The following is a 26,384-nucleotide window of genomic DNA, read 5'->3' on the forward strand; positions in this document are numbered from 1 at the left end:
GCTTCTAGTTGCGGCTTATTACGTCACAGTAATTGCTGTACAAGGGTTGGAATCGCTACCTGAGGCCAGAAAATGAGCGCAACATAGTGCCCAAAGCAGTCGCAAGAAGAGGCCCCATTCCCCCCACCCTTTCCGCTGCAATGGAAGTCTCCAATTTCGGTAAATAAAGGGGTTGTGGGGAAAAAAACTACGATTTCCAGCATGCATTGTGAAACGAAAGGCCTTCGCCAGCGTTCCTTGGAAATTGTAGTCTTATAGAGAGGAGCTTCCGACATTGGTTGCTGGCACGATTCCCACAGCAACCCAGTTGGTAGACTGGAGACTTCCTTGCGGTTTATGCACGTCTACATCTATGGATTGGAATGTTGTGTTTTCGTATCTTGTGAGCAAAAAGTAAGATAAACAAGCTATAAGTCCTAGGAAAACTACAATTCCCACCCAGCGCTGTACTGTCGGGCAAGTAGTTCGCTAAGATCAACCACCTGCGGGAACGCCGAGGGCGCCCACTCGGCCCGGGAAGGGGAAGTCCGGTCTGGCTCACTTCTGCGCACTAGTAGTTCCGCCCCTCGGCCCCGGTGTTTGTTATTGTTGTGCGGTTCAGATGGCTTCCGCCCCGCCCCTGCCAACTCAGCCTTGACCAATCAATGGTGCGGTGGTTTTGAGGGACAAGTAGTAAGAGCCAATCATCTTGTCAAAAGCTCAGAGAAACAGGGGACGAGGATCTGCCTCTATCCGCCATGTTAGATTCGTCCCGCAGGGATAGCAGCAGAGCTGGCAGTGAACCGTCTTCGCACTGGCCTCTGGCAGGCGCCCCCCGGGGGCGGGAAGCTGGTAAGGAAGCAGCTGCGGTTACCTACGGGTGGGGTCACGTCCCTCTTAGAGTGTTTGGGGAAGTGAAAAGGGAAGAACAGTTGAAAGGGAGGTGACTTTTTCCGTGTCTGATCTTTTCAGTGACCAGGTTTTTGAAAGAGTCGTTCGTGTTGTGAGGGACTCGGGGGTGGAGAAGTCTGTGCCTCAGGACGCTTGGCTTCTGCTGAGAGAAAGTCGAGATGATTCCTTAACACAAAAAAAAAAAAAAAAAAAAAAGAGGCCCTAGGCAAAGAAAATGAGAGTGAGTCCTCGGAGGTGGGGGTTGGGGGGCTGACACTATCTTGGGGACATGGAGTGCTAGGAAACGATAACTGGTAACCTAGGATTAAGTCCGCAAGGACTTACCCTCACACACATCTTCCTCATCTTGAGACCTTCTTGAAGAGATATCCTGGTCTGGAACCGCAGTGTTGGAAAGACACTGTCATTTTTGTCAGACACCCAACTTCCTGATCGCACTTTTGTTTTTTCCCGGGTACTGGGGATTAAACCAAGGGTCTCGCTCTGTCACTTGAGCTCACCCCCAGCCCCAGGTCACTCGTTTTAAAACTTTGATATCCTCTGGTTGGAACAGTAAACAAAACTCAGGTTCCCAGATTCGCTTCATTAAAGGTATTTGTGAGGCTGAAAAAAAAAAGTAATCATAATGGAAAAGCTGACTTGTGCCAAGTGAAGGTGAGTCAGACATGAACTTTTAACACCAGTTAATGAAAGCTGGATGGAGGCTTAAGCCCCAGTTACTGACTGCTCCCTGTAAACCTACAGGACAGATAGGGCTAACTAGTTTTGGTGTTTCCACAAGTTTAAGATCAATGCTCTTGCTGAAAGAATTTTCACATGTAAGCCAAAGAGAAATAGGCAGCTCTTTATGAAGACTTGGATACTGTCCAGCTAAGCTAGAATCTCCCACTTCCTGATTTCTCCCATGGGCAGACCAGCTGGATGAGTTCAAGTATCTAAACTAATTTCCAATGGTGTAATTTGAGAAAAAGGAAGGAAGATTACTTTCCTTGCAGACTCTCAAAAATGTGGAAGTATGTTTCTTGAACTTGGAAGGTAAGAATGTATTTCAGAACGTTCACGGACTGACTCAGTCCCTGAGTTTCTCCCAAGCTCCTGGGAGTTGACAGGAATTCTGCCCAAATTTTAAGTGTCCAAGAATTGCATCTGATATGAATGATTACTGGGTTGCAACAGGATGGGTTGCTAGAGACTGGTGTTACTTTGGTGGTGAACCCAACTGTAGCTGAAGACAAAGAATGGAAAAAATTGGAAGATAACTGAGTTTTAAAAAAAAAATGTGATCTTCAGAGATTTCAGAATTCTTAAAATGACAGTCTCAGTTGTATTCATAGCAAGTGTTTATTTACTTTGTAGTACTGGGGTTTGAACTCAGAGCCTCACATTTGCTAGACAGACGCTCTACCACTTGAGCCACTCTATCAACCCTAAGGTTTTTTGGGTTTTTTTGGGGGAGAGGTTTTTTTTTTTTTTTTTTTTTGTCTTTTTTGGTGCTGGGGTCTCACTCATGCTAGGCAAGTGCTGTTCCTCCGAGCTACATCCCAGCCCTCAGTTGTATTCATGGGCAGTGCATTAGTCTATGAAAAACTATTTTAAGGTCCTAAGGGCTATAGCTTGTTATAATCACTTTTATATTTGAATAATGTTTTCAAAGAACTTGCACACTTTTTTTTTTCTTTTGTGGTGCTGGGAATTGAACCCATCACATGCTGGCACTCACTCTGCCCCTGATCTATATTCTCACCTTCCCCACCGATGTTTTTATTCGATTCCTTTGATAACATGAGGTAGGCAAAACAGAGGTATTAGTCTTTTTTTTTTTTTTTTTTTACAGATTAAATAACAACTCAGTTATATGGCTATATGCTTACAGTTATATGGCTAGTATTGTGCTAGAGTTATCTAGAACCCAAGTCTTCCTACATCTTGGGTTTGCTCCCCATGACACTAGAAACTCATGGGAGTTAATCTTGTTCATTTCTTATTTCCTGTTCCTGGAGCAAAATGTGGCTGTTTGTAGCCGCAGATAAAAAGTACGTTGGTGAATATGTTTGAGAGCTGACATTTTTCCAGAACCACTTTTGTTTAGTTTTAAACCGTTTTTTTCTTTTAAGTCATAAAAACAAACCAGTTAACAAACAACTCATCAGTAAACAAATTCTTAATTGAGAACTAGTCTTTGCATGGATGGTACCAATGCCCAGCTCTTTGGCATCAGAGCAAAAAGAGCCAAGGAAGCTGCAGAACAGGACGTTGAGAAGAAAAAATAAATGTTGGAGCTTTGTAACAAACCCTCAGGAAAACTTTAAAGAAAAATATTTTAACCAGAATAGGTATTTGATAAAGGGATTGTTAACTTCTTAGGCATTAAGTGGTATAATTTTTTTCTAATTATTTTAATTATTTTTGGATGAAAGGATGTTTTGTCAAAATACAGAAGTTGTACATGTGGCTCAGTGGTAGAGCAACCTGCCTAGCATGCTCCATCCCCAGCTCCCTGCCCCCCCCACCACACAAAAATAATAATCCAGTAAGGAAGGGGCATTGCTATAACAAATTTAGTCCTAAATTGGTAATTGTGGAAGCTAGCTGATAAGATCCATAGGTACTCATATTATTCTCCCTAGTTTTTTGTAGCTTTAAACTTTCCCATAACAAGTAGTTGTGGGATTTTGTTTAGTTTCGTTTTGTTTGAGACAGGTTCTCATTATGTATCCCAGACTCACCTAGAACTTAGAATCCTCTTGCCTGTGCCTCCTGAGTTCTGGGATTGCACAGCGATGTCCAGCTAGAGACCTTGTCTGTCTTACTCATCTTGTTACAAATATTTAATTAACCAAGCACTGTAAAGTACAATAAAATCCTTACAGATTTAAAAAATGCAAGATCAGTTTTGTGAGTGTAGTCATAATTTAAACACTCTTGACAGACTTTTTGTGTGTGTGTGTGACAGGTTCTCAACTGTTACCCAGGCTGATCTTAAAGTCTTGGGCTCAAATAATCTTCCTGCCTCATTTTGAGTAGCTGGGACTACAGGTATGTACCATTGTACCTATCTTGATTTTTTATTTTCTTTTTTGTTTTTCTCTTTTTGCAATACTGGGGGTTGAACTCAGGGCTTCATGCTTGTTAGGCAGGTATTCTACCAATTGAGCCACACCTCCAGCCCCTGACTTATTTTTTTAATGTGGAAGTTCCTAATAACTATAAGAATAATTTTTGTGCCTTATCTAAGTACACATCTTTATGGCATAGTTTAAGCACTGATATTTTTATTTCTTAGAAGGAACAACTCCTGTTTAATAGTGAAATTTGGTTTAAATCACTTACTAGATATTAGATCCTCACAAGTATTTATTGATTGAATGTTTATGTAATTTATAGAACTTTTCTAATGTGTTTTCTCTCTCTTCAACTCATCCTCTTAACTCCAGCCCTACAGTATGGAACCACAGGTTACTCTAAATGTGACTTTTAAAAATGAAACTCAAAGCTTTCTGGTTTCTGATCCAGAAAATACAACTTGGGCTGATGTTGAAGCTATGGTGAGTATTACTTTGTTATTTCTCAATGGTTGAAGCAGACAATTTCCCCCCGCCCCCAGAGGTAGTTATTTTTAGCAGTATTTTTTCATAGCTGTTAAGTCTGTCATATTTACCATTTCTGGACCTTTTGGAAAATTATTTTTGACAGGGGCTCAATATTTGTAGGAGATACGTCCCGATAAAGGGAATAAACATGTAAGTTCATTTTGAAGAGTTTAGAAAGAGAAAGTAAAATTAAATGAGATAGGATTTTAAAAAGCAATTTATTTTAGAAACAGTTTAAGGAGTGAATTGATGTGGCCATTCCCCCAGCCAGGCCCTAGGAGAACATTCTTTTGCTTAAAAGCAGATATGTTACTGTTATAAACTACCAAGGATATGACTTGTGTTTTACAAGGGCCTATCAGTTGCTTTTATTGCCAGATTAGAGGTTGGGTAGCTTAGTGTTGGTCAGAAAAAACCTCCCACAGGTGGGAAAGAATCATCCAGTTCTTTCTTTGCTAATGCTTTCCTCAACTTGGTTTGCCCTTTGTACTCTTGTGGTCTTGCTGGGTTTGCAGCGGTCAGTTTTTTAGTATTTGTATGTATTTATCTAATGTAACCCTTTGGCTAAAAACCCACTTTTACCTGGTTGTCTGTGATGGAAGTGGTAGAGAGACCTTAAAGATGAACTGATGTAGTCCTCTGACGTCCAGCAGTAATCTCTGTATACTGTCCTAGACAGGTGGTTATCCAGAAAGAAGTGGGATCTTGTTTAAAAATGGTCTGAAAATCAAACAATTGTGGGTTTTGGGGGGTGGGTTGTCTTTTTTTTTTCTTAGTGGTTAAATGAGCTGTCAGCTTGCCTTTTTCCTTTATTATAATTTTTTTTTTTTCCGGCAGTACTGGAGTTTGAACTTAGGGCCTCATGCTTGCTAAGCAGGCATTCTACCAGTTGAACCACTCTACCAGCCCTGCTTTGTGTTGGGCATTTTGGATCTCTTTAACTGTTTGCCCAGGGCTGACTTTGAATCACAATCTTCCTGATCTCTGCCTCCTGAGTAGCTAGGATTGTAGGCATGAGCCACTGGTGCCCTGCTAAAATTTATATTTTAAGAGTGTAATACCTGTCCATTACCAGAAGTGAAACAATACAAATACATATAAAGAGAATTTTAATGTCCCTCCACTCTCTCTCCCCTCTCCCATATGTGATATTCACACCTCTTTCGAATAACCAGTGTTAACAGCCCTAAACTCACTACATTTTTCATGTTCATGCAGATTTGGTACTAGGATCATACAATAAATATTATTCTGCAACTTGCTTTTCTTGCCCAACAGTATATGATAGACATAGTTCTCAATAAAGATCAAAGCTCAGTCTTTCAAAGCTTATTCTACAGTGTTAATGTACATCATGCCATAATGTAGTTAACCATCTCTTATTGAAAGATTGTTTCCAGGTTTCTTTCTTTTCTGGTAGTAAACTACCAGAGATACCTCAGTGCAGTGTTCTATACTACTAGATGTTACGGTTTTAAAATTTTTTTTTTTTGCTATTCTCATATGGTATCTTAATGCTTTAGTTTGCATTGTTTTGCTATGTGAAGTTGAGCATCCGTTCATGTATTTGTCAGCCATTCTGCTTTCCTCTTTTATCAATATTCTTCTGTTCTATGAATATTTTGTACATTTTTGAACATTTTTACCTGGATTGTTAATTTTATCAGCAATTTTACTGATGTTCTCTCTCTGTGTTGCAGATATTAACCTTTGGTCCGTTATCAATTGGAAATATTTTTTCCAGTCTGTCTTTTGATTTTGTGGTGTTTTTATCATATAAAATGTTTTGGGTGGAGGTATACCTCAACAGTTAGCATGCTTGCCTCTCATGCATGAGGGCCAAATCCCAAAACTACAAAAAGTAAACAAACAAAGAAATAAAATACTTATTTTTTATATAGTGAAATATATGCCCACCCTTTTATTTAATTTGCAGGTAAAAGTTTCATTTGATCTGAACACTATTCAAATAAAATACCTGGATGAGGAAGATGAAGAGGTAAAATATTTTATGGACCCCACTGCTGGGCATTCAAAATAGGGATCTTATTTCTCTAGTGATGTGGAGTTTGAAAAGCTCAGAATCTGTTTTTCTCATTTATAACATGTTTTAAATATATTTGATAATTGCATGTTCTAATGAGACTAGAGGCATCTGAGGTGAAGTTGAGAAATAGAGAAGCAACATGAAGAACATCTGAGAGAATTTTCTTTTTTTTTTGGCAGTACTGGGGGAGAGATGACTTAAATTAAGTGATTTTAATTTCAGATCTAGCATAAGCTGCCATTTTGTTTACAATAATAAAAATAATCATGGCTAACCTTTATTGAGCAGTTACAGTGTGTTGGGCTAACAGTATTATGTATTATGCACATTATTATCATCTCTGTTTTACCGTGAGGAAACCAAGGCACAGAGAAGTAACTTGCCCAAAGGCACAAAAGCTTGAAAACAGTTGAGTAGGTGTTCATTCCATATCCTCTGGCTCCAGAGCACATGCTCCTAGCCTTTATATTATGCTGCCTCTTAATGTAGTTGGAATAAAGGAGAGCACAGTATTTAAGCAGTAAAATTCCTTAATTAGCATTCATGACCAGCAGGTGATACTGGTCATGAATACTGGTCATGAAAAGCTGAACCCCTGACCTGAGATTTTGCATTTATCCTATGAGCCTGGTTCTAGTAACAAATGCTTAATTGATGAGATGTTTATAATTCATTGCTGCTTTTTTTTTTTTCTCTTTTTAGGTATCCATCAACAGCCAAGGTGAATCCCTGAGAATCTATTCAGCTTTACTTAAAATTTAATGTGCTCATTGAGACATTTCCATTTATATTTAGTTTTGCTGTGATACTCACTTTAGAATAGAATTTAGCATACTATAAATTGACTTTGCATTCACTCTTCCATGGGCATTAGTTATATAAGAGATTTTTGTTGTATACTATTTTTCATATATAGGATGGTGCCTTTGAATGGACCATAAGAATAGCTTTAGTGGAGGTTCTCTTATATTTAAGATGCAAAGCTTCAGCTGGGCACCAGTGGCTCATGCCTGTAATCCTAGCTATTTGGGAGGCTGAGATTGGAGGGTCAAGGTTTGAGGCCAGTCCAGGCAAATAGTACATGAGACTCCATTTCTGAAATAACCAGAGCAAAATGGACTGGAAATGTGGCTTAAGCAGTAGAGCTCCTGCTTTGTAAGCATGAAGTCCCGAGTTCAAACCCCAGTCCCACCCACCCCCCCCCAAAAAATGCAAATTGTCTGAAGATAATATGCCTCCTAGTTTGTCACATACAACTTTTTCCCCTGGCTGGCTCCCAAAACCTTGTTTCAACCAGCTGAAATAACACAATCTATGAACTGCCTTGAATCTTGAGCTTCACAAAGCCTGCTGTGAAGGAGCTGGGTTAGATTTTGTAACTGAAAGGCTAAAGTAGCGAAGAAAAAGAGACTTAAGGGAGAGAATTGATCTGCAGTAGCTTTCATTGGGGTGAGTAGGGATTTTATCAGCAACAAGGTAGTAGCTATTAATATATGATTTTAAGCTAAGAATTAAGTCAGTATTAGCTATACCTTTTTATTAGTGAAAATAATAGTAAAATTTACTAGAAAAGAAATTTAATATGCAGGATAAAAGTAGGGAGAAACAAAAAAGAAACATTTCCTGCTCCCCTTTTAAGAAATGGGAGTAGAGACTCCTACACTTCTTTTTGAAATAAATTTTACTCTATGCATTTAAGGTACACAACATAATGTTACGAGATATGTATAGATGAGGGATATATAAAATGGTTACTACAGCGGAAAAAATAACATATGTATCATTTCACAGTAACCTATCCTTCCATTCTACCTCTGCCACTCCAAGACAAGAGCAATTATAATCTACTCCTTTAACAAAAACCCTGAATACAACACACTATTATTAACTGTTAACTATAGTCCTTATTTTGTACATTAGAACTGTAAAATTAGCCAGGTGTGTGGTGGCCCTATAATGCCAACACTTGGGAGCCTGAAGCAAGGAGGATTGCAGGTTTGGCAGGTTTGAGGTCAGCCTGAGCTACAGAATGAGACTCTGTCTCAAAACAAACAACAAAAAAGCATATAAAAGTGAGATAATTAATAGAATGTTTAGGACTCTTGAAACATCATTGTATTTTTTTTGTCCTTTTAGGAGAATATGAAGAAGCACTTAAGGTAATGGTTATTTCATTTTCAAATAATTTTTTAAATATTTATTGATTAAAATTTGAATTTCATTAGAAACTAGTATGTGTAAATGCTATGACATATATTTTTTAGGGAGGCTATTAAAAGTAGAGCATACCTACTCAATAAAAGGCAGGTCCTAATAAAAAGATTCTTCCATTTGTTGCCTTATCTCATTGTTGGTCTTTGTGCCACCATCTTATCACTTAAAAATATAAAGAGAAATGGGGTGCCATTGGCTCACACCTGTAATCCTAGCTACTCAGAAGGCAGAGATCAGCCTGGACAAATAGTTTGTGAGACCCTATCTTGAAAATACTGAACACAAAAGAGGTTTGGCAGAGTGGTTCAAGTGGTAAGAGTGCCTGCTTAGCAAGCATGAGGCCCGATTTCAAACCCTAGTGCTGCAAAAAATACAGAGATATCTTGGGAATGGGACTCAAGACTAAGTTTGAAATTCATTAGTCTTTCCAAACACCTCATACACATAGCTTAAAGATACTTTCCTACAGTATTCTTAGTGAACCAGTGTTTTAATTGCAACTTGTCATACAAGGTCAGGTGTAGAATTTACTTGTGACATCATGTCAGTACCTCAGAAAGTTTCAGATGTTGTTGTGTTTCAGGTTTTCAGATTAGGAATGATCAACCTGTATATTTAATAATACAACAAAATCATAGTGTAATTCACCACACTTATCTATTTTGGTGCTTTCAACTTCTGTTTGGAAAGAGAATCACACTATGTTTTTGTTTCATAACATATGCTCCCAGATGGCAGTTAAGCAGGGAAACCAACTGCAGATGCAGGTCCATGAAGGCCACCATGTTGTGGATGAAACCTCACCCCCAGTTGTAGCAGAAAAACGAGCAGTTGCTAGGACAGGGAAGAAGCCACTTGCACATTATTCTTCATTGGTGAAAGTCTTGGGATCGGACATGAAGACCCCAGAGGAGCCTGCAGCACAGGTATGTCCAGTTCGTTGACCTTATATCTCATTATCTTTGATACAAAACATGAGAATTCATCAAAGATTGGGAGTTATTGTGACCATCTGTCTTTTTTTTTTTTTTTTCCTCACTATCTCTGACTTTTTTAAACGATGGTTTACTTCTAGAGAAGGAGCAGCAGAGTAGGATACAAACTTTGTTTTCCTTTTCTACTCATACTTTGATTTTTAAAAACCACATAATTTGCTTTTTGATAAAAGAAACTGGAAAATAATACAAGAAAAGTAACTTCATAGATCTTGGACTGTATTTTCTTGCAGCCATTTCCACTTGCTCCTTGTGACACAAACCAGCCTCAAGACAAGCCCCCAGACTGGTTCACAAGCTACCTGGAGACAGTGAGTGTTCTCTTTGGCTTGGATTTAGCAGTACTGTTGGCACAGGTGGAATGTAAAGAAAATAGAAAGCCAAACCCAGATGGCTGCTGTCTCTGGTGCAGGTGAATAAGAGTAGTAGCTAAAGATTTCCAGACATAGAGAAGATCTAGTCAAGAAAGCACTAACCTTTGCCTTGAGGTACCTGAAAAAGAGGAAATCTAATTATATGCATGTAAGGGAGAGAGACAGATCTCTGTCATGAAATGGAGTAAGTTAGAAATTTATGCATCAAAAGGATTTCATGGTGTTTTCATTGAACTAGATTAACTATGGAAGGAATAGACCTTTTGTTACATTTCTGTTTATTCATTGAGTAGTTGCTAGTTGTTTATTATGTTCTTATATTATACCAATGGTATAATATGGTAGGTGTTTTTATATTTATACAAGCCTTGTAATGTGGTAGGTTTCAGGTACCAAAGGGTATCTTCACATGTATTCCAGTATTGGAACTGAATTTTTTTCCCCATCTGATTGCTATTTTAGTTCAGAGAGCAAGTGGTTAAAGAAACAGTTGAGAAGCTTGAACAAAAATTACATGAGAAGCTTGTCCTTCAGAACCCACCCTTGGGTTCCTGTCCCTCAGAAGTCTCAATGCCTACTTCAGAAGAAACGCTGCTTTCGCCAGAAAACCAGTTCAGCTGGCATATTGCTTGCAGCAGCTGTCACAGGAAGATTGTTGGTGTGCGCTACCAGTGTAGGTAAGCAGTCACTTGGGAATAGCTAGCTTTTGGTAGGCCTTAGAACAGTGACTTCCTAGCATTCTGGGTAGTTGAAGGGAAATTGGGTGTCTTCTGTCTCCTTGTCTAAACTATCGTAACTCTGGATTGGAAGCACAAGCTATTCTTTATCTATATGTTTTATGAGTTGAGGGGTAACTGTTCAGATTTCTGTGTTCAGATAAGCATTTGAATTAACAGAAACAGGCAAAATTATGTTCCTCAACACAAAATTAGATCACTAAAGATAGTTCCACTCTTGTTACAAATGCTTTCATATCTTGCTTTCTCCCATAGATTGTCCCACAGAAGTAAGAGTATGTATTATTGTCCTTATTTTTATTAATGAGAGACATTAAGATTTGGCATGGTTGGGTGACCTGCTTGGGCTACCACCTAACTGGTTATGGAGCAAATGTAGAAATCTGGAAGTACCTCAGGTACTTCCTACTATGACATTTTTACTATGCCATTCTTTTCCTCACAGCCTGTGTCCATCCTACAACATTTGTGAAGATTGTGAGGCAGGACCATATGCCCATGACACGAACCATGTCCTGCTGAAGTTACGTAGACCAGTTGTGAGTTCCTCTGAACCATTTTCTCACTCAAAGTACTCTACTCCTCGTCTCCCTGCTGCTCTAGAACAAGTCAGGTAAAAACACACATTTTGGAGTGTTTGATCTCTGTTTGGCTTCTTGGTTCTAAAGACACAAGATATGCTGGTGATAAAAAGAAATCTGATGCCAGAATGGTGACACATACCTGTAATCTCAGAGGAGAGTTTTGAGGTCATCCTGGACTACATTTTGAGACCCTATCTCAAACAACAAAAATTTGATTTTATATATATGTGTGTGTATATATGTGTGTGTGTATATATATGTATAGTATTAGAAAATTAGGGATAGTTTCCTTGTTTCTACTTCTTTTCAGTTGATGTGCAATAATGAAGACAGTTTTCAAAAACTAATCTAATGGCAATAATAACTATAAAACAAACTAAGAAACTAAACTAAAAGCTGACACTGATAGACACTAAAGTTGAATCCAGATAGCGTCAAGATTTGTTTGTGATGCTGGACACCAGTGGCTCATGCCTGTAATCTTAGCTACTTGGGAGATTTACATCAGGAACATCATGGTTCAAGGCTAATTGGGGCAAATAGTTTGTGAGACCACAATCTCCAAAAACAACCAGAGCAAAATGGACTGCTCAAACAATACAGTGCTTGTGAAACCCTGAGTTCAAAACCCAGTCTCATCAAAAAAAAAAAAATTGTGATCCATTTTGTTTTGTTTTAAGACATTCATTTATTACCTCACAGGCTCCAGAAACAGGTTGATAAGAACTTTCTTAAAGCAGAAAAACAAAGGTTGCGAGCTGAGAAGAAACAGCGTAAAGCAGAGGTCAAGGAACTTAAAAAGCAGCTTAAACTCCACAGGAAGATTCATCTGTGGAATTCTATCCATGGACTTCAGAGCCCCAAGTCCCCTTTGGGTCGACCTGAGAGCTTGCTGCAGTCTAATACCCTGATGTAAGCCCAAGGCCAAGGTGGGGGATAAGGCCTTAGGTTCAGCCCTCTAAAACTGAAATTTCAGCCTTCTTCTGTCTTATACATTGGCAGCTCCTAACACCCATACCCTTAAAACTTCCCATTTTCTGACCCAAGCTTTAGTAAAGGGTGGTTTGGTAGTTATTTTTTATGCTTGCTTTGTTAACTGCTTCAGAAGTAGGAAGTAATAAGGCTCAGAATTTGGTTGGTCGTGATCTCTTTTCAGTAGAGGCTGTCTGAATTTGAAGCAAAAGGAGCAACTAAGAGCCTTATTTTCCAGGTGGTGGTTATTATCCTGAGCCTAACCAAGGGTGCTTGTTTAACCTGCTTGAGGCCCAGGGTTTGATCCCTAACTAACAAACACACACACACACTCTCACTCTCTCTCACTCTCTCTCTCTCTCTCTCTCTCTCTCTCTCTCTCTCTCTCTCTCGGTTTTGGTTTTCTTGGATGGGGGGTTTGTTGCTGTTGTTTTAAGACAAATACATTAGTATGTGCTCAAGTGTCACAGCCAGCATCTCAAAAGTCATAGTGTGGGATATTCAAAAGCCATCACACCCAACAGCAGGTGACTAAGCATCTGAATTTCTGTTCAGGCTCCCTTTGCAGCCCTGTGCCCCGGTTATGCCAACTCTCAGTGCAGCATTTGTGGATGAGAATTTGCCTGACGGGACTCACCTTCAACCAGGAACCAAGTTTATCAAACACTGGAGAATGAAAAATACAGGAAACATAAAGTGGAGTGCAGACACAAAGGTATTTTTCTCACAAAATGTGAAGACCAAGTGATTTAAAGAGGCAGAGTACACAGCTAACAAATTTTCTTTCTCTGTTAACTGTTCTTTTCAGCTCAAGTTCATGTGGGGAAACTTGACTTTGGCTTCTACAGAAAAGAAGGATGTTTTGGTTCCCAGTTTAAAGGCGGGCCACGTGGGAGTTGTGTCTGTGGAGTTCATCGCCCCAACCTTGGAGGGAACATACACTTCCCATTGGCGTCTTTCTCACAGAGGCCAGCAGTTTGGGCCTCGGGTCTGGTGCAGCATCATAGTAGATCCTTTTCCCTCCTCAGAGAGCAGTGATAACATTGAAGAGGGCATGATTAGCTCAAGCAAAGTCAATGATCTCACCTGCCAGCAAGAGGTGAGCATTGACAGACTTTGGCCCAGTATACCAAGTTATTTTCTTAAGAGTTAGGGTTCCTGGAGCCAGGTGCTGGTGGCTCACGCCTATAATCCTAGCTACTTGGGAGGCTGAGATCGGGAGATCACAGTTTGAGGCCAGCCCAGGCAAATAGTTTGAAAAGCTATGTCCAACATAACCAGAGCAAAATGGACTGGAGGTGCAGCTCAAGTAGTAGAGCTTTGCAAGCATGAAGCCCTGAGTTCAAATCCCAGTCCCACCAAAAAAAAAAAAAGTTACTGATACTAGGTATATTGATGATACACACCTATAATCCAAGCACTTAAGAAGGCCAGTCCGAGCTATATAGTGAGACCTTGTTTCAAAAAAAGAGGGAGCGGGTGACTAAAACTAAAAGATCCCATTCATAACTGGTTGTTCCTCCAGAAATAATGAAAGGTTAGTCTGTCAGCTTTCCAGCACTAAAACAAAATACCTGAGACAGTTAATTTAGAAAAGGTAACTAGGCACCAACCTCTGGTCTGTAATCCCAGTTACTTGGGAGGTGGAGATTAAAAATTGGTAGGATTGTGGCTCAAGGCCAGCCCAGGCAAAAAGTTAGTCAGACCCCATCTCAATCACTAAGCTGGGTATGGTGGTGCATGCATGTCATCTCAGCTATTCAGGAGCCATGGAAGGATTGCAGGATTTGTGTCTGATCTACAGGGCTGCAGGCAAAAATGCAAGACCCTACTAAAAAATAACTAAAACAGAAAAGGACTTGCGGCATGGATCAAGTGGTAGCACCTGCCTAGCAAGCTACAAGCCCTGAATTCAAACCCCAGTACTGCAAAAGAAAAAAAAATAGAAAAGGTTTATTTTGCCTTATAGCTTTAGAAGTTTCAATCCATGATTAGGCAAATCCATTGTTTTTAAGCCTCCATGGGGGTGTGGCAGCATATCGCACTGGTCGGGGGATCGGGTGGTAGAGAAAATTCCCGTCCATTTCATGGATAGGAAGAAGGGACCAGAGTCCCACAGTTCCCTCTAAAGGTATGCCTCTGTGTCCTAGGTACCTCCCACAAGGCCTCTGCTCCTAAAGGGTCTACCACCTTCCAGTAGTGCTATGACCCTGGGGACCACGCCTCTAACACATAAACTTTTGGGGGACGTTTATACAAATCATGGCAGTTAGCTTCTACTCCTACCCTCAACACATACATATATACTGATACTTGGCCTACTCCTCAGGACTGTTTTAGTATCCTTAGCATCTTGGCACACTCAGTTCCTAAATGTTTTTTGTATCTCTTTGTAATGGTGCTTACTCAGCCTCTTGGCTGCACAAGGGAAAGAAAGGCACCTGGCCTGGCCTGTGGAACTACTAAACTTAAAGCTTTGCTCTTTGACATTCTTCTCTCCTGAAATATCCCTCTGCATGCTCCCTAAATATTAATGAATTCTTGCTGTGCTTGCTGTTGGGCACATATTTTTTTTATACACCTGTTAGTGGAGCTAACAGTTAAGTTAATGCTTAACTTTAGAGTCACTCAGTGTTAATTTCCTGATTTTAGTACAATAGTACTATGGTTAATGTAAATTGTAGTCATTCATGGAAGCTGGGCAAAGAGGTAGTATGCAAATTCTATACTATTTTTGCAACTTTTCTAAAGTTTAAAGTTATATTAATACAAAGTTGTAGTTTTTGGACTGGCAGAGGAGCTCAAGTGGTAGACTGCCTGCCGAGCAAGTGCAAGGTTCTAAGTTCAAACTCCAGTACTGCCCCCACCCCCGCAAAAAAAAATTTTCAGTTTTATTTTTATATTTATTTTTAGTAGTACTGGGATTTGAACTTGGAACCTTGGCCTTGGTAGGCAAATGCTCTACAACTAGAGCCACACCCCCGAACACAAAGTTGTTTGTCTTAACGTAGAGGTTCAGCAGTGTTTTTATTTTAGAGAACGAATTGTCATCTTGATGTTTGAGTTCTGTTGAGGACCTAAAATATGTCCCAATGGTTTGTCTCTGTAGGAAGCTTTTCTTCTAGCTAAAGAAGAAATCCCATTGAGTGAAAAGACTGAACAGCCAGAAGCTGCAGAAACCACCATCCCGCAGAAGACAAAAAATGTTGCTAGTGAGAGAGAGCTCTACATCCCATCTGTGGACCTTCTGACTGCCCAGGTAGAACATTCATTACTTTAAGGAACAAGGCAGGGGAGGGAGAGAGAGAGAGAGAGACTGTCTCTCTCTCGTGGAGAAAGTGGTATAGCCACAGTTTGTTCCCAGGCAGTTAAAGATATGTATCTGTAGATGCATTTAATTGAAAGGAGATCATCCATGGAAGCAAATTTCTAAACTAAGTGTTTCCTCTTTAAATTGTGTTTACCCACAATTCCCTTTAGTTGTCTCTTTATTTTAGCCTTTGTGCTTCACCTTCACCCCCACTGCATTTTTTTTTTGTGATGGTACTAGGGATTAAAGTCAGCCTTGTGCTGTAAGCACTCTACCACTTGAGCTGTGGCTCCAGCCCTTCTTGCTTTAGTTTTTCAGATAGGGTTTCATGCTAACTTCGCCCAGACCAGGAAGATCTTCCTTCCTCCATCTTCCAAGTAGTTGGGATTACAAACATATACCACTGTATCTGGCTGCATTTTCTCTTTCCTGCCATTTAGTCATTTGAACCTCCAGTTTCCATTTAACTGTTTTTGTTTCCACTTGACTGAGACTGAGGAGAGACGAATTTGAACAGAGTTGAATCCAGGATGATGTGCAAATGGCCTTCAGTTCAAATCATGACAAAGCATGGCTCTAATGTGCAGTGCAAGCAGCCTAACATGGCCATCTTTTTTCTAGGACCTGCTGTCCTTTGAGCTGTTGGATATAAACATTGTCCAAGAGTTGGAGAGAGTACCCCACAACACCCCTGTGGGTAAGAATGTCACTTGGCTCAACTTGACTATATGTCATTAACAAGCACAAAGGTACTGCAACCTAGACTCTGGTAGTGGGTATTCTAATCTGAGATGGCAAGGACCGTCTCACCCGTGTAACAGTAAAGCTGCACCCGTGATCCATTTTTCTCCTGTCCCTGTTGTCTGTCAGAAGCAACAATGCAAGTTTGTGTAAGACTTCCTGACAAGAAAGGTTCCCTTTTCTCTATTTTTCGTCCTTTTTTCCTTTACATTTCATGGTTTTGTGTCTTGACCATGACCTTCCAGGCCAATTAACTATAATCCTTCTTGCATTGGTTGATCTGACAGTAGTTGCATATCTAGCGGTCTAGAGAAATTCTTTTATTTTTTTGTTTTTGTTTTTTGTTTTTCTTTTGGAGAAATTCTTTGCCACAGGTGTTGGGGCATATCTGGGTTTAGGCTTAGTCTTGCAAGAGGCAAGAAACTTAGGAACTGCTGCTTCTGGACACTTGACAGTTGATAATGTGATGCTTTTTCTCAGTTGGTGGTTCTTCTGTCTTCATTCTCCAGATATGACTCCCTGCATGTCTCCTCTGCCACATGACAGTCCTTTAATAGAGAAGCCAGGCTTGGGGCAGATACAGGAAGAGAGTGAAGGGGCGGGATTTAAAGCATTTCCTGGTAAGGGATTAAATATCTGTAAAGTATTTGCATCCTCCCTTTCCATACCACACCCTGTTTTTATACCTACTCCTTACTAACCTTACCTCAGCATGTAATAGCATGTCATTTTTTGAAATCTCACCACATGGCACCGAGAGCAGCTGTTCCTTAACCTAGTGTCAGCATGGGTAATGACTAGTGAAAGCCTTCAACTCTTTAAATACCAAGTGCAGACAAGGTTTGTATCCCTTTCAGATTCCACAGTGTCAGCAAAGAGGAAGGCTGAAAACACTGCTTCAGTGGAGGAAGCAGAAGAAGACCTGAGTGGGACACAGTTTGTGTGTGAAACTGTAATCCGATCCCTTACCTTGGATGCTGCCCCAGACCACAACCCACCTTGCAGACAGAAGTCCCCCCAGAGTGAGTGTCCGTTTTCTACCAACTAGCAGGGTGGCATATGAATAGTCAGCAGTGCTTTTCCTCCCTGAGAAGGGAGGGAGAGTGATCTTTGTTAGAAACTCATTACATTTGTTTCTTTTTTTTTTTTTTTGGCAGTACTGAGGTTTGAACTCAGAGCCTCATACTTGTTAGGCAGGCACTCTACCACTTGAACCCCACATTCCCAGCCCTTTTTTGCTTTAGTTATGTTTTTTAGATAGGGTCTCATGTTTTTGCCAGGTGCTGGCCTCAGACAGAGATCTCCTACCTTTGCCGCTAGTGTAGCTAGGATCACAGGTGTGAATTACCATGCCTAGCGTGTTTACTGAGATAGGATCTTGCCAACTTTTTGCCCAGGCTGGCCTCAAACCTTGATCCTCCAACCTCTGCTTCCTGAGTAACTGAGATTATAGACATGACCCACCATATCCCACACAATTTGTTTCTTTAGGCTCTATACATCTTCCCTGACCATTCTATTTAGATTATCAAAGCAAAGAAGCCACCCTAACTCATTTCTGCACTTTCTCAGGAGAATTACAACTGCATTCCACAGAGGAACAGCAGACAGTTGCGCTGCCTGGATTCTGCAGAAAAGAGTCTTCCTGTAAGTTGACAGAACTCCTCAGCAGAGACCCCAATTGACAACTGAGCATCTGTTTTCTCTAAGGGAAACAGTCCAAAAGATAATGGGAAAGAGAAAACAGCAGTACCAAATTCAGTGTTCCAAGGTTAATTTTGTATAGTAATCCATCAGATAGGTAGAGCTGATACCATGTGCTTAAAGAACTATCTAAAAGCTCAAATTTGGGTGCATAAAAATAACCTGAGAAAAATCTTTGTATATATTATAGTGAAATTTGACCTATACTTTTAAATATGATTTGTATCACTTTTGTTTAAATGGTACATACGTATCTATATATTTTTTCCACACGTGTACTGATGCTTAACAGAAAGGTCTGGGAGGTGGAGGAGTGGCTCACATGGGAGAGCTCCTTCCTAGCAAGCATGAGGCTGTGAGTTCAAACCACAGTACTTCCAAAAAAAAAAGATAAAAAGATAGAACAGAAAGGTCCGGAAGGACTACACCAAAATGTTCAATCTTTATTCTGACAGGATTTATGGGCACCTTTTATATGCTTCCCTCTCCTCTCCCCATAATTTTCCAGTTTTCTCATCTGACAGTGTATTAGTTTTGCAAGGAAAAGGAGAGTAAGCACATAGCCCTGCAGTCCTCACAACCCCACTTTTTATAGCTCTGGTAGTTAGTATATCAGTTTTGATTTAAACTTATTTCAATCTGTTAACCATCATATGGCAAGGAAAAAGGATGGGGGCCTCCTTGATGTAAGATCATAGTGCTTGTCATATGCCTGGCTATTTGTGTTTGTTTTTTTTTTTTAATGACTTTAGGGTCTACTTAGTTTTACATAGTCTTTAAACTTAGAATGTGACCATGGTTCCAGCATTAGCTTTTCACTGTAGTTTTCCCCTTCTGACTTTCATAATGCTAGCTTATGATCCAAAAAGCTTTAAGTAAAGGTAGCACTGGGGGCTGCTTTTAAATTGGTTATTTTCATCCTTCAGTGAAATTTACCTTGCCTGAAGAGGGACCATTTGGAGATGAGAAGGAGGAGATTATCTATATCCCTGAGGAAGAAGTTGTGGAGGAGGAAGAGGAGGAACTGAAAGATGAAGTTCGGAGTCAGTCTTCTGCTTCCTCAGAGGATTACATCATCATCCTGCCTGAGTGCTTTGATACTAGTCGCCCCTTGGGGGACTCCATGTACAGCTCTGCACTCTCTCAGCCTGGCCCAGAACGAGGGACTGAAGGCGAGCCTGGAGTTGAGGCTGGGCAGGAACCAGTTGAGGCTGGAGAGAGACTTCCTGGAGGGGAGAGCCAACCACAGGAACAGAGCATCAGTGACATCTTCACAACCTCACAGACTCTGGAAACTGTGCCCCTAATCCCAGAGATGGTGGGGCTTCCACCACCACTGCCCAGGTATTATTCACACCCCCTTCAGCTGGGGTGTTCTTCAGAGGTGAAATAAAGAGTGGTAGGAACCAACTTGACCTCAAAACCTATTTTTTCATCAGTATGGGAAGAGACTGTTTCCCATGGTGAAGTCTGAATTTAGATGAATAAAAATCATATTTCTCAGTATTTGTGGTTTTGAATTTAAAGAAATACTTGTTTTAGTCAACCTTAACTTATCTGAGTATAGTTTGTCTACTTCTTTTTGGTTATTAAAAGCAATTTTTAGCTGGGTGCCAGGGGCTCTCTCCTTAGCTACTTGAGAGGCAAAGATCAGCAGAATCGCAGTTCGAGGCCAACCCAGCAGATAGTTCCTGAGATCCCCATCTCCAAAATAACCAAAGGAAAATGGACTGGATATATGGCTCAAGCGGTAGAGTACCTGCTTTGCAAGTGCCAAGCCCTGAGTTCAAACCCCAGTACTACCAAAAAAAAATTTTTTTTTAACACAAACTTCCCTGGATCATCCCTTTTATTGATTAATAGGTAAAAGCAGCAAAACTTTATTCAGGGAATAAGCATATAGCTGTTTGGCAGAGTGCTTGCCTAACATGAATGAGACCCTGGGTTCCATCCCCAGCAGTGCAAAAACAAAAAACAAAACAAACCTTATTCATATATTAACCCAAACAAAGCATAATTAGAAAGTTAAATGCATTAGGGGAAAAAATACACTACAAACCCAAATAGAAATTATTGTCTACTGGATCTATCTGAGTCTTGCTGTCTCCTAATAGTATAAAAAACGATGGAGCAAGTGTGAAGCCCTAAGTTCAAACCCCAGTACTACCAAAAAAAAAAAAAATGGAGCCTTGACTATAAACCATTTTTCCTTTATAGTACCACTTGATATAAGGGGAGAAGTGACCAGACTAAAGCTAAGCTTTCTAGTTTGGTTAAAAAGGAAAGCCAGGAATAGCATTTAGTCTTTTCTGACCAGATCCCTAAATTCACACATGGATCTGTATAAGAAATTTGAAGTCTCTGTAGAGAAGTTGGTGCTGCTGTGCTGTATATACTGTTTCTCTACCATTGCCATAGGTGCTTTTCACTTACTTTCAATATTGTGTTTTTCTAAAGGAGTCCTCCCTGTGTACAGCATGGTTCCCTTGGAATGGATTTACCAGTTACCATACCAGAAGTTTCTTCAGCCCCTGATCAGATCAGAGGAGGTAATGACAAGCTTGAGCTTCATCTCTTTTTTTAAATTTGTTCCTTTCTAATGGAAACCACATGTAGATAGTCTCTGCATCTGTGTGATTCTTAGCAGTTTTTAGAAACTTGCCCTTTCCCTCTTTCTGCATTCCTCCCTCATATTCTATTTCTATAGCTAAATATTTATTAAGTGAGACCTCATAGAGGTAGTCCTTGTGTAGTAGTGGAAAGATACAGGTTTGGAGCCAGGCCAGTCTTAAGTTCCAGCTCTAGTTCCGCCTTTCCTGACTGACCTTGCAATAGTTCAGCTGATTTATAATGTCTCTAGATCTGTTTTCTTACTTGCAAAATCAGGACAATAGCACTGTGAAGTGGTGAGTAGATCCACAAAATCACTTCTCATTCCGAAAAGCAAAACCTAGAAGTATTTGAAAACTAATATGTCAGTATAATAGAACTATAGAATTTTATTTTTGAATCAATAAAAAGTTCATTACATTTTGAGACAGTTCATAACTTACTTAAACCACTCACAGAACTTCCCAAAAACTTTTTAAAAAATAAGTAAAAGGAAGAAAGAAAGGATAGAGAGAAAGAAAGAGAAAAAGACTTCAGACACTTTGATTAGATTGCCACCTGCCTTGATAATAGCCTTGTTGTGAGTTAGGAAACGCTAGGTGTTTATGGATGCTGTATCTAACTGTTAGCTCTTTTGCTTTTAGAGCCCAGAGGCTCATCAGGACTTGTAAACAGCAGACAGAAGAGCTATGACCACTCAAGGTAACAACCTTGTTCACTCTCTTCAGAAGCGGGTGGACATCCTAGCATTGCTTCTGCCTCAGAACCTCTCACAGCTTGTGTTCATTTTCAGAAAGAAAAGGAGAGCCCTCATTCCTTATTGTTCTTATTTCTCCTAAAGCTTTTGAGCAACACTGGACAGAGGGGTAAAGCTTACGATTAAGTGTTTTCACAATCCAGACAGGAAAGGAGTACCCTAAAGTTTACCTTACCCTTAGTGCCAGAGAAGGCAAGAAAGCCAGTGTGCATAGGAATTTTTTCTTAGACACACCTGCCTTTCTGCTCCCAGTCATCGAAGAGCAGTTTACAGAAAAATCACACTTCCTTTTCCAGGTGTTTTCTCAGAGACGAACAGATGGGCTGTTGATGTCCCAGTATGCTCATGACCTCATTAATAATTTTCAGCTAGAACTGAAAGCTGGCATGATAACCAGAGTGGTGTGTTTCCTAAAGTGCCCATATCTTGTACTAGCAGAGCTGAGCTTTACATAAAACCAAGGTTTATAGCTAGAAAACTGATATGAAAGAGTCATATTCTCTTTTTACATCTGATTTTTTTTTTCTTTTAAGGAAATCTCATTTTCTTTTGAGATTACTGTTCAGATCATCTTGTTAGAAGGTAATGGTAGCCAGGTGCTGGTGGCTCACACCTGTAATCCTGGCTACTCAGGAGGATCAAAGTTCAGAGCCAACCCAGGCAAATAGTTTGAGAGACCCGATCTTAAAAAACAAAACAAAACAAAAAAAAAAAACACACAAAAAAGGGCTTCGAGGTGGGGGAGTGGCTCAAGCCACTAGGGCCTGTGTAGCAAGCATGAGGCCCTGAGTTCAAATCCCAGTACCCCCCCCCAAAAAAAAAGAAGAAGAAGAAGGTGGTAATGGGTTATTTGGGGAGATAATTTGGTTTTCCTCTACAGGCACCACCATGGGAGCGGCATTGCTGGAGGACTGATGAAGGGGGCTTTATCTGTTGCTGCCTCTGCATATAAGGCCCTATTTTCTGGGCCACCAGTCACTGCACAGGTAAGTGTTATATTTTCCTAAACCTCAACGTATAATTCACAAGTGAAAATGATCCATCTGTCTGGGTGGGCAGATAACAATGGCATTGTGCAAATAGCTTGGGCTCTAGATTTAGTCTTTGGTTAGCACACAACTTCGCCATTTCCTAGCGATGTAACTTTAGTCAAGTTATTCTGGGGAGAAAAGGAAAAGGACCTAATGTTTGCTGAGGACCTACTACATGTATAAGTAGCTATTCTGGCACTATAAGACAAGACAAAGACTTTGTGAAACAATTGAAACAGACATTTATAAGGTTAGAGAGCTATAGGCGTAGCTCGAGTGGTAGAGCACTTGAGGCCCTGGGTTTGATCCCCAGTCCTGGGGAAGGGAAGGAAGTACAGGGTAAGATACTCTGGTGGTATAATTAGATATATACCTCAGCCTGTTGGGATCATAGGCTTTCTGATAGATACTGCTTGAACTGAGCCCTGAAGGACAAAGCAAGTATCTGCCAGGAAAGGACAGTATAGCACATTGTAGACAGTAGCTAGTAAAGAGACTGGAAATGTGAGTCTGATGAATCTGGTCTGAGGAGAAAAGTAAGGAAAGACCAGATGTGGGCAGGATGCTGTGTTAAGGGGTTTGGATTTTATTTGAAGACTGATGGGACTAGGGAAGAGTTTTAAGAAAGTGATTAAACATGATATTTGTTCTTAGATTCCTCTACTCTGCTACAGTGTGAAAGACTGACAGGGTCAGTTTTTAAAATCCATGCCAAGCGCTGGTGGCTCACGCCTGTAATCCTAGCTACTCAGGAGGCAGAGATCAGGAGGATTACAGTTCAAAGCCAGCCCAGGCAAATAGTTCCATGAGATCCTATCTCCAAAAAACTTTCACAAAAAAAAAGGGCTGGTAGATTGGTTCAAGGTGTAAGCCCTGAGTTCAAACCCCAGTACCACACACAAAAAAAAAAAATCCAAGCTGGGCACAGTGACTCACATTTATAATCCTAGCTACTTGAGAGACTGAGATTGGGAGGATCATGGCTCCAGGCCAGCCAGGGCAAGTAGTTTGTAAGACTCCCATCTCCAAAATAACCAGAGCAAAACGGACTGGAGCACCTGCTTTGCAAGCATGAATTCCTGAGTTCAAATCCCAGTTCCAAAAGAAAATCTGTATGAAAATACATGTATAGGTAGAAATGAGTGGGTAGAAAAAATAAAAATGTCAGAACTTGGTAGCCCCAAAAAATCACTATTGCTAATTATTTTTGGAGGTGTGGGGTTTGAAAAAATAAAAGATAGGCCTAGACCAGCTCTGAATTATCTGTAGTGCTGGGCACATTGCTGTCCATTAAAAGCAGGGTTCTGTTGGGCACTGGTGGCTCACACCTATAATCCTAGCTATCAGAAGAATCCAGTTTCAAAGCCAGCCCAGGCAAATAGTTTGCAAGACCCTATCTCAAAAAAAACCTTCATTTAAAAAAAAGGGAGGGGACGCTGGTAGAGTGGCTCAAGGTGTAGGCCCTGAGTTCAAGCCTCATGGTGGGGGGAGGATAGAGAACCTATTTGTAAATATCACAGTGTATCTCCCTGTACAACTATTACATGCTAAAAAGAAAGGATTCCCAGGGTGTAATTTCCCAAACAGTTTTTTGTTCATCTTTGTGCATCAGACTAAATTTCCTATACTGTCTTCTAATAGCAGTCTCTTTTATCTTGTTGATACTTGGCCCACTCATCAAATTACCTATATGTTCATAAGGCCTCCAAGACTTGTTTTCATCTTTCCCTTCATCTGGCCAAAAAATGCTTCTTTTTGAAAGTCCCCTCTGAAGCATTCTAGTTCTTAGGACAGTTCATTACCTCCCCTTTTTCTGTCTCACCTTCAGGAACCACCTACCTAACCTGAAATACTCCCTTACTCCCTCAGAAGACCCACTGATGTCAGGTAGACAGGAATGCCATACCCTCTCATCTATTACCTAGCATTTTGAATAAATCTAGAAAAACTAGTATAACAAGATAATAAACATTTGCAAAATAAACACTTAAAATTATATAGAAAATGTGTCAGCTTTTTTTGTCTTTGTACAGCCAATAGTTTCTGAAGACCAGACAGCAGCCCTGATGGCCCATCTCTTTGAAATGGGATTCTGTGACAGGCCACTGAACCTAAGGCTGCTGAAGAAACACAATTACAACATCCCGCAGGTTGTGACAGAACTCCTTCAGGTCAACAACAATGACTGGCACAGCCACCGCTACTGAGGAGGGACCTTGTATTAAATAACTGCTGCTCAGAGATGATCTTTATTCTGTTATTGGGGTGTGGAATAGAGGCCCTTGCTTGTTTTTTAATCTGATAACTCTATGTAGAGCCCATCATTGAACTGTCAAGACAATACATGTTACAGTATTTTTTGGAGCAAATCAAAGACCTGAACTTTAGGAACTGGATGAGTAGTAGGAAGAGATTTTCCAATTGATTTGGCTAAAACTCCTTTCTCCATGTTAGTGCATTGAGGAGTATAATTTGACCTTTTCTTTCTGCTTGTATTGAACTTGAGTATTTTTCATTGGTTCATGTGGATGCTTTTAATAGGATATCTGTTAAAATGTCAGGTTTTTATTAACCTTGGAAGGTTGTCTTCAAGAATTTTCAAAATTTCTATAACTAACCCCAAGCCTCATAGCCATATGGCATTGAAAAGACACCAGAGTATGATAGAAACATTGCTGCTCTTTCTCAAGGAGAAAGTCCTGTTCCTGCAAGACTTAGTGAATGGCACCTTGCTTTCTGAAGATCCCCTTGGGTGCATTTGAGTATGCACCTTGTAGGAATCTTAAATACAAAAGGAAAGAATGTGCTAGTTGTTAACCCACCAGCACCTGTTGAACAGTGTCTATTGTAGTAATTTTGCATATATTTTTTATTTAAGGAAGAATCTTAAATAGGTAGTGTGAAATATTTTGCTAATCCTATAGAGAAGAAAAAACCCACCTACTACAGAAAGGGAAAAGTAATGGTTACCTTTTTTCTAAATGTCAGGGCAGATCTTATATTACAGCAGAGTGGAGGAAAAAAACATGAAAGGCAGGCAGGCTCATACGTTAATCTCAGTTAAGTTCAGAAGTGGGCAAGTGAGGAGAGGGGAAGGCACAGGAAATGCTGATTACTTAATTGAATGTTCCAGTCCATTCAGAGGAGGTATCCAGCCCTAGATAACGTAGAACAGGAAGTGGTGGCTGCTGTTTTGCAAAACTTGGGTCCAAGCAGAGGCACTACAAAAAAGTTTTGGTTGAACCCTAGGAATGAGTAGGAAGGGGCTTGCTTCCAGGGGCTCTTCATGTTCACAAAAGGGAGTCTTAGCAAGTGGTGAAAAAGGCGGCAATAAAAAACACTATAATAAAGATTTTATTCATAAAAATGGCTTTCAGAAAAGGAAAAATCTGAACCCCAACCCGAGAGGGAAAGATAGTTAAAATAGTATTTAATTTGGTTGGTATTTATAATGAATCGCGATTTTAATTAGTCATGTTTACTTACAGTATAACTTTTGAATGCTACTAAATAAACCAGAATTGAGACTGCAAACCAACCAGGCTCTTCATTATTTAGAACGGTTTTTATCTGGACTTACGGTAGAAGGCGGAGCGCGGGAGGCTGTGTATAATTGGGTCGACTTCGGGGGGACCTGTTTTGACCATCTGGGTCTTGTAGTAGGGTCCAGTCCTCCGCCCGGTTGTACTTGTACATAACCACTTGAAGAATGGTGAAATAAATGTTCTCTGAAACTCCTAAGTGGACTAAGCTGGTCCCTGCGGAAGCAGGGTCTGTGTCCTTCCTTAGCTGACCTTTGAAAAGCCCGGGGGCGTGCACCGCAGCGG

The 26,384-nt window shown here is 40.3% G+C and overlaps 1 protein-coding gene across 5 annotated transcripts; it reads left to right on the plus strand.

The window, feature by feature from the left end:
- Window positions 1-35: 35 nt before the first annotated feature.
- Nbr1 (NBR1 autophagy cargo receptor) lies at window positions 36-26,091 on the plus strand. Of its 5 annotated transcripts, none has more exons than XM_020165203.2 (23): window positions 36-159; window positions 3,845-3,927; window positions 4,326-4,436; window positions 6,418-6,480; window positions 7,231-7,249; window positions 8,665-8,687; window positions 9,474-9,668; window positions 9,971-10,048; window positions 10,574-10,788; window positions 11,294-11,461; window positions 12,135-12,344; window positions 12,960-13,119; window positions 13,213-13,503; window positions 15,514-15,663; window positions 16,336-16,411; window positions 16,965-17,075; window positions 17,313-17,477; window positions 18,028-18,102; window positions 19,086-19,503; window positions 20,617-20,708; window positions 21,414-21,471; window positions 22,407-22,512; window positions 24,591-26,091. In XM_020165203.2, the coding sequence occupies exons 3-23, from the start codon at window positions 4,335-4,337 to the stop codon at window positions 24,762-24,764; spliced, it is 2,949 nt and encodes a 982-aa protein (XP_020020792.2). In that variant the 5' UTR covers window positions 36-159; window positions 3,845-3,927; window positions 4,326-4,334; the 3' UTR covers window positions 24,765-26,091. The 5 variants fall into 5 exon arrangements, with proteins under 5 accessions (XP_020020792.2, XP_073901902.1, XP_020020797.2 ...); XM_020165202.2 differs by lacking the exon at window positions 36-159 and adding an exon at window positions 311-831; XM_074045801.1 differs by lacking the exons at window positions 36-159; window positions 16,965-17,075 and adding an exon at window positions 305-831.
- The last annotated feature ends 293 nt before the right edge of the window (window positions 26,092-26,384 follow it).

This window comes from Castor canadensis, chromosome 11, assembly GCF_047511655.1.
Source record: "Castor canadensis chromosome 11, mCasCan1.hap1v2, whole genome shotgun sequence".
NCBI classification, from domain to species: Eukaryota; Metazoa; Chordata; class Mammalia; order Rodentia; family Castoridae; genus Castor; species Castor canadensis.